An 11,739-nucleotide genomic window follows, 5' to 3' on the forward strand; every position below is an offset into this window, starting at 1 on the left:
ACCATGAGATTCTCAATGGAATTTGCACGTGGGAGCCTCATCCTTTGCCGACTCAACAACTTACCCCAACTATTTTTCAACAAGCAGCTTTGCTCTAGCGTGACCCTCGACTATTTGGAACTGTTCACTTAAGCCGAGATGTACCGTCAATAACCAAATCAAGGTGAGAAGTTCTCCTCCTTTACTGAGTTGTTGGGCATGATTGTAAGGTCGGCAATGGATGGCAGCATACACGAGCAATTCCACCCACACTTCACTCACGATCTCCCACTTGGTCTCCTCAAATTTGTCCAGCTCTTTTGCGAGTATACATGCATCAAAAAGCACGGATTTGCTCCTGTCCCCTTTCACATCAGCAGGCTTCACATCTGTAGGAACAACAAGAAGACTTTGGCACACACTTTCCATCGTTTTGCTCCCAGCAAAGAATTTTTCACTAATGAACTTGTGCATCTCCGCACAAGTGTCTCGAAACCTTATTTGGCCAATCCCAGCCACTGTAGACATCATATTAGGTTGTTTGATCATAAGATAAAGCATGTAATCTGACAAAATCTTACTGGTTTTCTTCCTAGTTTTGCTATAGAAGTTTGTATTTTCATCCTTATTGTAACAAAGTTCAGTGGCAATGTGCCACAGTAAAAGGCTCTCGCCATAATCAACTTCACTGACGAATGAAAGCAAGTCTTTCCAATCTTCCTTCTTCTCCAAAGCCCATTTACCTCGAGTAGCACACATCTTTTTTATGCTATCTGAATCTCCTACAGCATATGACATCTGTATCAACACATCAAAAATCAGTTTGCCTAATTCGTCGGTGTACGGTTCTTGTCGTCCAGACTTCAAATCATTAAAAAATTCCTTGAGAGAGATGTGATGAAGGGGTTTCTCAATCCACTTTGGCAACCTTCTCAATTGAGAATCAATCAAATTGTACTGGAAGATAGATTTAGACCATCTAGAATAGAATATAGGCATCGATGAACTTTTAGATTTGAGTTTTACGAGGAACTCAATGACGGTTTTTCCTATACGATATTCCTCATATCTCCCTAAAAATGCAATTGTCCAGTCAGAGCAAATGAGCATACTAAGAGCTACAAATTCTAGGCCAATAGCTCCATGGAGCAAGGCATATGTAATCCGTATATCATATTCGTGAAAGCCATGCTTGTCCAGGACATGGAAAAGTGCAAACGCAATAATGACGGAACATATTGAGATAGCTCGGAAAATGTACCCTGTTAGATAGTGAATTACGGCAGCCTTAGTATAAAGAACATCATAAAAGAAGTTGAGCTCAGCCTCAATGACCCGAAAGGCATCCTCAAAGGTTCTGCTTCTGAAAAATTTCATGGTTTCATTACGTTGACGGAAGCTGAAGATGAGATCCACAAGGAGGCCTTTATAGGTTGAGAAGTAATTAAATGCCTCTTTTATCACTTCTCTGTCGTCCAACGTGGTTGGTCCTTTCGCTTTTCTGCTTTTAGCTTCATCCACGGGGATTCCATATCGGGCTCCGGCGTCATCTTTATTGAAGCAGGGATATTAGCTTCCTTCTTGGAAGAGTATTCTTCCATGAGCTTGGCATAGTTTGGGCCAGCATCATCAGACGCGAGCAAGGAGTCACGGAATTTACTAAAGCTTCCGAGCCACAGCGCATATGTTCGCTCTATGTATTTGATGATTCCACCAATAAACATGAGGATGGTTGGCCCAATTAGCTTGTTACTGGGCAGCGATTGATAAAATACATAGCCTGCAACGCCTAGCTGGAATAAGAGATTAAGCAAGTGCTTACGCCACAGCTCATTATCTTCGAGCGCAAAAGCCGTGATGGTGTCGGGTCCTCCGAGGTGTAGCAGAAGAAATGGAGCCCAAAATGCCAAAAGGTCAGCATATGCAGCAGCCTCGGAATTTGAAGTACCAGCAGTGATTTGGGCTTTGGAAATGAGTCCAAAGGCATAGTCAGCGACCCAGTCAGCGACCAAGTAGGCTGACCAGGTGAGTAGTATGATCCCCCTTCGTGAACTCCTCTTGCGAATGGGTGCCAAAAATATGAGAGCGACTTGCAGAGATAGGCTCACAACGATCATCCCCGGAGATTGAGTTTCATCCATAATTTCTTGGCTACTATAAAAATTTCCATATTTCCCTCTATCACCAGATCCTGGAAGGAATTGTTCTAGTCAGCACGAGTATGCAAACCGGAGAGCATAATAGCAGAGAAGGAGACTATTGAGGGCAGAGAGTTGATAATACCTCGAAATTAATTTACGATCAGATTGGAATGGACGTCTTGCTTCATGCAAATGAGTGTCAACCAATGCGTAGTTATAAAGGAGTTAGAAGCGACGGGTCTTGAGATGAGGTCAGCATGGAGCAGAACAGAAGTCGGCGAGAAACTCGTGGAATGTAAATTAAAAGCATGGAAACCAAAGCACTTTGGCTGTCGTGAATGATGTACGTTGTATTCTTTATCACACTTAATCACACTTAATCACACTTTAGCCTTTCTTCTTTCTCTTTAATCTCTCTTTCATCGCACCTGTCGCTGTCCATCCCTCAGGAGATCATGTACCAGTTTGAAGCCGAGAGAGAGACAGACAGACAGAATCTTCTTTTGTCATCCGGTGCTTGTTGTTGTGGAGCTTTAATACTGTTTTTTTTCCCAATTTTAGCTTTAGCCTCATTCACATTTCTCTCTTTTTTTGTCTGTCTCGCAGATTCTCATCTTCCTGATGAAGAAGAACATAAGCCCAGATTTACGAGCAACAAGAGGCTTCACAACCACAATTTTGACATTGACAGCTTATTACCATGAAGCATCGCACAGTAAACAGAGTTAACAGAGTTCAGAACATCATCCAATCTCAATGTAGTAACTTCATTCCTTTGCGAAAAATTTGCAAATTAATCCCATCAAAGAAAATTGAACATTCAGTTCAGAACCCAGGTGGTGAGCTACCAGAATACCAAACCAAAGCACAAATTCGATGTGATGCAAATCATATCCTTAACCTTCTGCACTCGCTTCCGGAACGCGTCTCGCACCGCCACATACGCCGACTCCACCAGACGAGTGAACACCGTGCCCGGACGTTGCACCCAGGCGGGAAAAAGGAAGATTAAAAAGAAAAACCGAAAAAAATAAAGAGAAGAAGAGCCATCAGAACAATCTTTTCCTTTTTTTAATTTTTTATCTTGATTTAATGTCGAATTAAATCATTTCCATTAAAATCGATGCGATAATAATCACACTATTAGTGGTTCTTATCACGACTTTCAAAGAATTCAGATTGAACCATACGTTTTTTGACATCCGCAATTTATTGAACTCTATTAGCATAATGTAGTAAATTAATCAAAAGAAAAATAATATACATGTTCTAAATATTTATTTTGTAAGCATGACGCAAAATTCTTGACCTCCACCAAAAAGTAAAATACATTGCATCAAAATTATTGACTGCAACTAGTCTTTTTGAGGTGAGGCAATATTAAGCTACATTTTGCTTGCAAATAATGGCAAGTTCAACAAATAAATGCAAAGATTATAATAGCTTTTAAGCTGCAAATGAAGATAGAAAAATATTCTATAGGTTAATCCAATTCCAATCCCCAAAAATGAAAAGGAACAGGATCGGGGAGGCTCTCCTTTTTCGTACATTGATGAATTAAAAAAGAAAAATCAGGCAGGCTACAGCTCCACATCATTTTGTTAACAAGTTATTAAATATCCAACCGAAAGTATTAATTGTGATTAGCGATTAGGAATATATTGAGAGATGTCATTTTGTCTCAAAAAAAAAAAAAAAATACTTCAGAAAGAAAATCACTGGCTGGCTTGGCCCAGCCCTTTACCTGAATCAAAGACGGTGCCTCCCCCAGTGGAAGCAGTGAAAGCCAGTGCACTTGGTGGGATATCCACAATTTTGCTCCCTACCCTTTTGCCCATCAAGTTGACATGGTAAAGTGAATATATCCCTGGGTTCCCGAGCAATGAAGTGTACTTTATATTTTTTTGCTGGCCCACTGGGTCAACCAGAGCGAGCCGGAGGATTTTTCAGACCTGAAATTGGGCAAGCAATACGAGAACGTGGACTGGTAAAGGCTCTGGGCTCGGGACATGAGCGACAACGGGCCTCGACTTAAGCCCAGTAGTCCCTACGCGGCATGGAGTTCCCCGTGGTTGCTTGGATGCAGCTGAAGGTGTAGCTGGGGATGGGGTCGGTGGCTACGGTGAATGTGTCTTGTGAGAGATTCACCGGTGGGGTGGAGCCTCTGTATGTCATGTTCAGTACCTGAAATTTCTTTTACACCTTAATTAGCTCGTGTGAGCCCTATTTATGAAGCTGACTTACTTATACCGATCATTTTAGAACAATAAACTTGTATGATTTTTTTGCTGAAGTACATCTAAAGCGACTCTTCAAATGTCTTAAATTACGTTTAGAAACAACAATATCAAAGGTTTTAGGTCATTGGTTAATCAATCTTGTCTTCATATTAAACTCATGTAAGCACTACTCCTAATAGTCGCGGATGTCAATGAAGAATCTACTTATAAAATTTATTCGAGAACTCAACAAATTGAATATTTTCACTCCAAAAAAAAAAAAAAAAAAAAATAGTCGACCTGACTCGTGCTTTTGTGTCGTAGTATTATACATAACGAGCGAGATGAACAATTCAGACATGTCTATCTAACTTGTATACTATCTCAAGACAAGAACAAGGGCATAAATAATCAAATGCATGTATACTACCCGCGTGCACTAAGAAGCTTGACAATCAAGGGACTTGAAGGTAGTGGACTTGGCAGGATCAAACACAACGCTTGGAGAGCAACCCACACACCCATTGCAAGGGACCCAAACAGCATTGTTGCTGGCGTCCACAGCCATGAGCATGCTTTGAGAAGGAGTCCCAATCTGAACCTTCACAACATAAGGGGCACTCTGTAGGATCTGCCTCCCAGATGCAATGGGCACCACAGATTTCTTAGCCGCTAGGCTTGAGGACAAGAAGTGGAGCCTTGCTTCGTCCTTCTCTTGCAATTGGAGCATAGTGTCTTCCCAAGACATGGCCTTGGGTGGCCTCAGTGGAGAGCATGGGCTGTTCACGTGGAAGACTTAGAGGGTTGAGCCATAGTTTAGGAGGTCACATTGGTTGAGGTTGTAAGGGTCTAACTTTTGGCCTCACTTGCCAATAATATTGTCCACTTTGAGCTACAAGATTCACTTGTCCAATGCCCTCACGATTTTGTTCTTATGGGTTTCACTCAGGATATGCCTCGTTGATTTTTAAAACCAACGTTACTCCTTATATAGTACATTATCTCATTTTCCCTAGGTAATATGATATTCGGTTCATTTCTATCCCCTTCACCATTCTTGAGACGGAGTCATACTCCCATCTCTTGCAGGACCAAGTTGTTATAGGCCCACCAGTGAAACCCCACTTCCGATTGGGTTAGCCCTGATACCATTGTAAGGGCCGACCTTTGGCCCCACTTACCAAAGATATTGTCTGCTTTGGGCTACAAGACTCACATACCCCATGCCTTCACAATTTTGTTCTTTGAGCTTCGCCTAGAAAATGCCTCGTTGATAGTTAAGATTTGTGTCATTCTTTATATAGCACATTACCTTACCATCTCTAGACGATATGAGATTTGATTCATTCTTACCCCTTTGCCATCCTCGAGGTGAAGCCACATTACCACCCTTTATAGGACTAGGTCGTCACAGGAGTTTACGCCTTGTGAGATGGAAAATGAGAGGAGGGCCAATGAGGGCAAGAAAGGGGTTTACTTCATGGTCGGTCTGCGTTGGGTTGGAAAGTATCGGTGTTTCTTAGATATGGTTAGGCTTGGGAGAGTCTAAGAGTGAACGAGTTATATACAGCTGGGTTTGTGGGTACTTGGGAGTGACTAGTGAGGAATGGGAATGTGGAGGTTTGACTTGTGAGTGGGGTCTTTTAACGGTAATTTGATCACAGACCATATTCCATTTGCTTTCGCAATTTGGACCTCTCCATCCCTTATCCATTCATTTGAAGAGATGACTTTTGTTCTATTTTTCTTATTGCTATATAATTATAAAAAGACTTTGGACCTAAGCAAGTCCCTAAAATGCTTCATCTCAAGTCTTGTTTGGACCTCAGGATCCCTGTGATGTAAAACAACTTTGGGGTATTCCCACTCTCTAGGAAAGAAAAAGATATAAATTGAATGAGGGGTATAAGGTGTGTAAGCACTGATATATAAAAATAAGGAACTCATTCGGATAATCCATTGTCATTGCAAAGCAAACAGACAGATGCAGGAAGCCTTCATAAATAATAAACCCCCTAGCTTTGGTGAGGTTAACCAAACATCAAGAATCCAAAGCCAGCCCCTGCTTAAAGGTTAACTCAGGTCATGACTCACAAGGGACAGCATGAGCATAAAATGCCTTATGTACATGCATCTAATGTGGAGTGTAGTGTGCTCCACAAATTGCTAGTGCATACTAATTGATGGATTCTTTAATTAGTGATGGACCTAAGTTGGCCCGTCCGCCCATGCTGGGCCCAAAAGGCCCGACCCACGGGAATAGGGCCCGTGGAGGGGGAATGTATAAAAGGGATGAGAGAGAGAGAGGACGCACCTTTTGGTGCATAATGTACGTCTTTTTCTCTCCAACGCTCTCTCCCTCCTAAAACAAACAGTAAGCACAAGGCCACTGTTTTCTCCCCTTCAAGCGTCATCGAATCGAACAAGGGATAAATTCTCTTCCCCTCTTCGGCATTGGTGTCTAATCTGTGGCTAACAAGGTACGCTCGACTCCGTGGTGTGCTTTACGATCGGTGATACGTGTTTTCCTGGGGTTCGTCTTCCGCATTGATTTAGGGGTTTGATTTAGTGTCGAATCCGTTTTTCGGGGATCAGTTATTCCCAACATTGGTATCAGAGCCCTAGTTCACGTTTTTCCCGACCTGTTTGACGTTTTTTCATTGATTTTTTCGCGAAAACCTTCGGCCGTACGGATCGGGGCAAAAATCCCGACACCCGAGCGCTGTTCGACCATTTCTCTGAGTTTTCGTAAGTCGAAATTGAATTCTGAAAACACTGGGTGAAAGAGGTCGTCGAGACGAGTCCGGCGACATGTTGTGCGTCGCGAAAGACGCCGCACGCACCCACACGCGCGGCCACAAGCCGCTGCGCGTGGGCGCCACGCGCCAGAAGCATTGGCTTCGGCCAGCGCGTGCGTCACACGCGCCGGCGGCGAACCGGCGCATCGGCGCCGGCGGCCGGCGAACCGGCACGCGCCGGTCGACGGACCGACGCGTTCTGACGTCACCCCAACGGTCAGTAACTGGCGGGGTGACGTCATTGATGACGTCAGCAATGACGCCGGTTAGCCGAGCGGTCACCGGCCGGCGACCCGACCCGACCCGACCCGACCCGACCCGCGGACGCCCGACACGTGCGCAGCACGTGCCAGCTGGCGTCTCGTGTCGTCAGCCCGCGCACGCGCGTGTGCCGATTGACGTCTCGCGTGTCGTCAGCCCGCGCACGCGCGCGGCACGTGTGGGCGGTTCGAGCGAACCGGCCCGACCGGCCCGACCGGTCCGACAACTTGACCGTTGACCCGTTGACCCAAAAAAAAAAAAAAAAAAAAAAAAGGTATTTGTTTCTTTTTCAATTATGTCTGTATGGGTTGTAGGTAATCCATTTTTTATTCTGCATTTGTTACATGAATCATGGAAAATTATGTATTTTCCATTTTGGTTATTATGGATTATAAGTGATCCATTTTAGTTCTGCATTTGTTGCAGGAACTATGATGCGTTATGCACGGATACACCGCAATCCCAAGAACGGACGAATGAAGAGCTAGACCCGAAAAGGCTGATGAAAGAGTTAGCTGATTATCGGTGGCTTGATGGTGATTTAGTATCACACATGGTCAAGGTCAATCAAATGATACAAGAAATCATCTGGAATGGTTATCTCATGCCGGATTTTGAGAAGGTGCTGGCTTTGATGAACACTCTTCCACCTGAATGGCAAGCAGTGTTAGATCGGCTATGGGAGGTTAACGTGGTTCCGGGTTACAGAGGGCTAGTGGAAGCTTTTGTAAGAGAGTTTATAGGATTGAGTTAGCCAAAACTTCAACCCTTAGATTGAGCACCACATGGCGCAGAGTGAATGCGCATTGGTGGCGACATGAGAGCTCTCCAAAAGTTTTTCCATGGTTGGCAAATGTACCTTCAGTTTTCTCAGATGTTTTGACTGATAGATTAGAATGGACATTCCCTAATTATTTCTTAGATTAGTTTGGGATATTTTTTATGGATGTAAATATCTCTTTCCATGTTGATATTTTTCTTTGTATATATTACTTAGTGTAATGTATAGTTGTATTATGTGAAAGCACTGTTATTCTATTGGATGTTAGATAATATTTGCTTTATGTTACTGCTGATTGCTGTGGGTAATTAGTTGTGGGTAGTTTAGAAGTTTTTGTAACTTCATAGAATTGATTTTGCATATGACAATCATATTAATGATAGTTTTAAGTTAGGATTTTGGAGGATGATTGGAAACGTAGTGACCTTTTGATTCTGAAACCTTACTTGAAATTATTCATTGATATGATGGGTCTCAGGCAAATAGGGATGCATCAATGATAGGCATTAATTATTCGTGCATGTATGTCTGATGTGTTCAGATCGATGTTTTCAGCAACTAAGAACGTAATTGCTGATGTAAACGGCAGCAATTGTGAAATATTGAATATGAAGATTCAATATGTGCTGAAAAAGCAAGAAGCACTAGAAGCTCTTGACCATGTTATGGAAGATCTTATAAATGATGTGCGCCACTTTGAGCTAGGCGAGGACCGACTAACAAAGCATTTGAGCAGAAAATAGATATTTGCAATGCTGGTTCTAGCTCGAAAGGGCTTTGTGCTCTAAGCGCAAGCGTATTGATTCGTTCAATATGTGGGAATGCAAAGGATCAAGTCCTTATTGCAAGAGATCAAGAGTTAACCAACACAAAAGAGGAAAACGTCCTCAAGTGAAGAAAATGTCAAGGGTGAGATGTTACAACTGTGACAAAAGGGTCACTATGCTCATGTCGTGAGCCAAAGTAGCTAAACACCTCTTGCACATTTGAGAACTTTGCTTATGTGTCGAAAGTTCTGCATCATTGGCTTAATCCAATCCTTTGTGGATTGTAGATTCAGGAACGACAGACCATGTAGTGAAGGATAGAGGATCCTTCGTGGAATTCCGACGAGTACCAACTGGAATTATGTGGATCTATGTGGGAAATAATTTCAGAGCTGAAGTTAAAGGGATTGGCACCTGCTAATTGAACATGCGTGGTGGACGCAACTTGTTCCCACATGACGTTCCATATGCTCTAGAGATTCGTTGAAATTTAACGTCTGTTTTAGTGTTGGTTAAACTTGTTTTTTTATGAACTTCCATAATAGAGGTGTAGATTTGTGTTTAGATACAAACTGTTATGGTTGTGGTCACTTTCTGGATGGTTTTATTGAACTGAATGTTGACTGTGGTGATGTCAATATGTTATTCCCTTGTTTCACGTCTTTTACTTCATGTGATAATGATGTGAATGTGTAGCATGCTAGACTTGGTCATATTGGCCAACAATATATGAATAGACTAGCCAAAGAGGGCTTGTTGTGCAATATTGAATAAGTCGATTTGTCCATATGTAAGCATTGCCTAGAAGGGAAAACGACAAGGAAACCATTTGGAAAAGCTAAAAGAGCTAACGTTCCTCTGCATTTAATCCATTATGACGTTTGTGGTTCAATGAATGTGAGAGAAAGGCATGGACTGTTTACTTCATCACTTTTAATAGATGATTATACTCGATTCGGATGTGTCTATTTGATTTCTCATAAATCTGAAGCATAAGTTATTTCAAAAGGTTTATGAACTTGGTTGAAAATCAATTAGACAAGAAAATAAAAGTATTTAGATCCGATCGAGGTCGATAATATTTATCTGATGAGTTCAGAAAATTATGTGGTGAAAAGGAATAGAAATACAATTGTCTATTCCATATACTCCTCAACAAAATGGTGTTGCAGAGAGAAGAAACAGAACCCTACTGGAAATGGTTAGGTCCATGATGGCGTATGCTAACTTACATATCACTTTCTTTTTTTTTGAAGTGATGCGTTGTTAACTACTGCCTAAATACTTAACCGGGTGCCTTCCAAATCAGTTACTTCCATTCCATATGAGTTATGGATAGGTAGAAACCGGACTTAAGTTTACTTAAGCCATGGGGTTATGCTACCTATACTCATGTTTTCTCACAAGTTTGGGAAATTGAGTCTCAGATAAAAGTAGAGTATTTTAATGAGATACTCCGAACACTCGAAAGGGTATGTGTTCATAGGTGAGTAGGAAAGTGGGAGAATAACCGAATTTTGAATCACGGGATGTCACATTCTTAGTGGATGAATTTCCTAAGAAGAGCGAAATAAGGGAAGATTACTTCCTATTTGAAACCTTGGATCAAGATAATGATATTAATGGAGTTCATCCAAGTGGGAGTAATATGAGAAGTGATGAATTGAATTCAACTCATTCTCAATTACAACCACATGATGAGACAACATCATCATTATCTAATCCAAGTGGGAGCATAATGGGAAATGATGTGCTAAGTGTACAATCTTCCAAACAGCGAACAAGTCGCCAAAGTATTCCCCGTCGACGTTTAGACATTGAAGGGGAAACTTTTATGGTTGCTCCACAAGATGAGGATGAGCCAAGAAATATTAATGAGGCTCTGAATTGCCCTAATAAGGAAATATGGATTTATGCAATGAAAGAGGAAATTGAGTCAATGAAATCAAACCAAGTTTGGGAACTGGTTGATCTTCCAAAAGGACACAAAGCTATTGGGAACAAGTGGGTTCTCGAAATAAAGCGAAAAGTTTATGGCTCGATAGAAAGGCATAAGGCTCGCCTTGTGGCGAAGAGGTATAATCAACAGGAAGGAATTGATTATTAAGATACATTTTCTCATGTAGTAAGATTTACCTAGATTCGCATTATTTTGGCAATAATAGTATGGATCTTGAGTTACATTATATGGATGTAAAGACTGCTTTCCTCAATGGAGAATTAGAGGAAGAAATATATATGGAACAACCTGCTGGTTTCATAGTGAAAGGTCAAGAAGAAAATGTATGTCGACTTTGGGGGTCGATATATGGCCTTAAGCAGTCGTCAAGACAATGGTATATACGTTTTCATAATGCCATAATGGCATATGACTTTACAATGATAGATAAGGATCATTGTGTATATATCAAAAGATCATAAAATCAATTTGTGATCATATCATTATATGTTGATGATATACTAATTGCCGGAAGTAATATGGAGTTTGTTAATACTGTCAAAAGTTGGTTGTCTTCCAATTTTGAATTGAAGGATATGGGATTGTAAACCCATAGACACTCCTATTGCAAAAGGTGAAGGATTGAGCCATAGGCTGTGTCCAAGGACTCCACAAGAGAAAGAACAAATGAAACATGTTCCTTATGCTAGTGATGTTAGAAGCTTTATGTACGCTATGATGTGTACAAGACCTGACATATGTTTTGCAATTGGAATGGTGAGCAGATACCAATCCAATCCATGTCAAGCACGTTGGAAAGCCGTTAAAAGAATACTATGGTATCTAAAGGGAAC

General features: G+C 41.6%; 2 protein-coding genes and 1 pseudogene across 2 annotated transcripts; all 3 read right to left on the bottom strand.

Moving 5' to 3' along the window:
- Nucleotides 1-69: 69 nt before the first annotated feature.
- LOC120288711 lies at nucleotides 70-1,356 on the bottom strand. Its single transcript, XM_039302824.1, has one exon. It carries the CDS (start codon nucleotides 1,354-1,356, stop codon nucleotides 70-72), a length of 1,287 nt encoding a protein of 428 aa, XP_039158758.1.
- A 52-nt stretch (nucleotides 1,357-1,408) lies between these two features.
- LOC104421862 lies at nucleotides 1,409-2,402 on the bottom strand. The gene is made up of 2 exons (XM_018863818.2): nucleotides 2,263-2,402; nucleotides 1,409-2,170 (listed from the first exon to the last, which is right to left on the bottom strand). Exon 2 carries the CDS (start codon nucleotides 2,118-2,120, stop codon nucleotides 1,440-1,442), a length of 681 nt encoding a protein of 226 aa, XP_018719363.2. The 5' UTR covers nucleotides 2,121-2,170; nucleotides 2,263-2,402; the 3' UTR covers nucleotides 1,409-1,439.
- A 562-nt stretch (nucleotides 2,403-2,964) lies between these two features.
- On the bottom strand, nucleotides 2,965-5,722 carry LOC104423570 (annotated as a pseudogene).
- Nucleotides 5,723-11,739: the final 6,017 nt, after the last annotated feature.

The sequence above is a fragment of the Eucalyptus grandis genome, chromosome 10 (assembly GCF_016545825.1).
Source record: "Eucalyptus grandis isolate ANBG69807.140 chromosome 10, ASM1654582v1, whole genome shotgun sequence".
NCBI classification, from domain to species: domain Eukaryota; kingdom Viridiplantae; phylum Streptophyta; class Magnoliopsida; order Myrtales; family Myrtaceae; genus Eucalyptus; species Eucalyptus grandis.

What these genes read in the sequence shown, in the direction of transcription:
- LOC120288711 (XM_039302824.1), bottom strand. Translation starts at nt 1,356, where the DNA reads ATGAAATTTTTCAGAAGCAGAACCTTTGAGGATGCCTTTCGGGTCATT.
- LOC104421862 (XM_018863818.2), bottom strand. Translation starts at nt 2,120, where the DNA reads ATGGATGAAACTCAATCTCCGGGGATGATCGTTGTGAGCCTATCTCTG.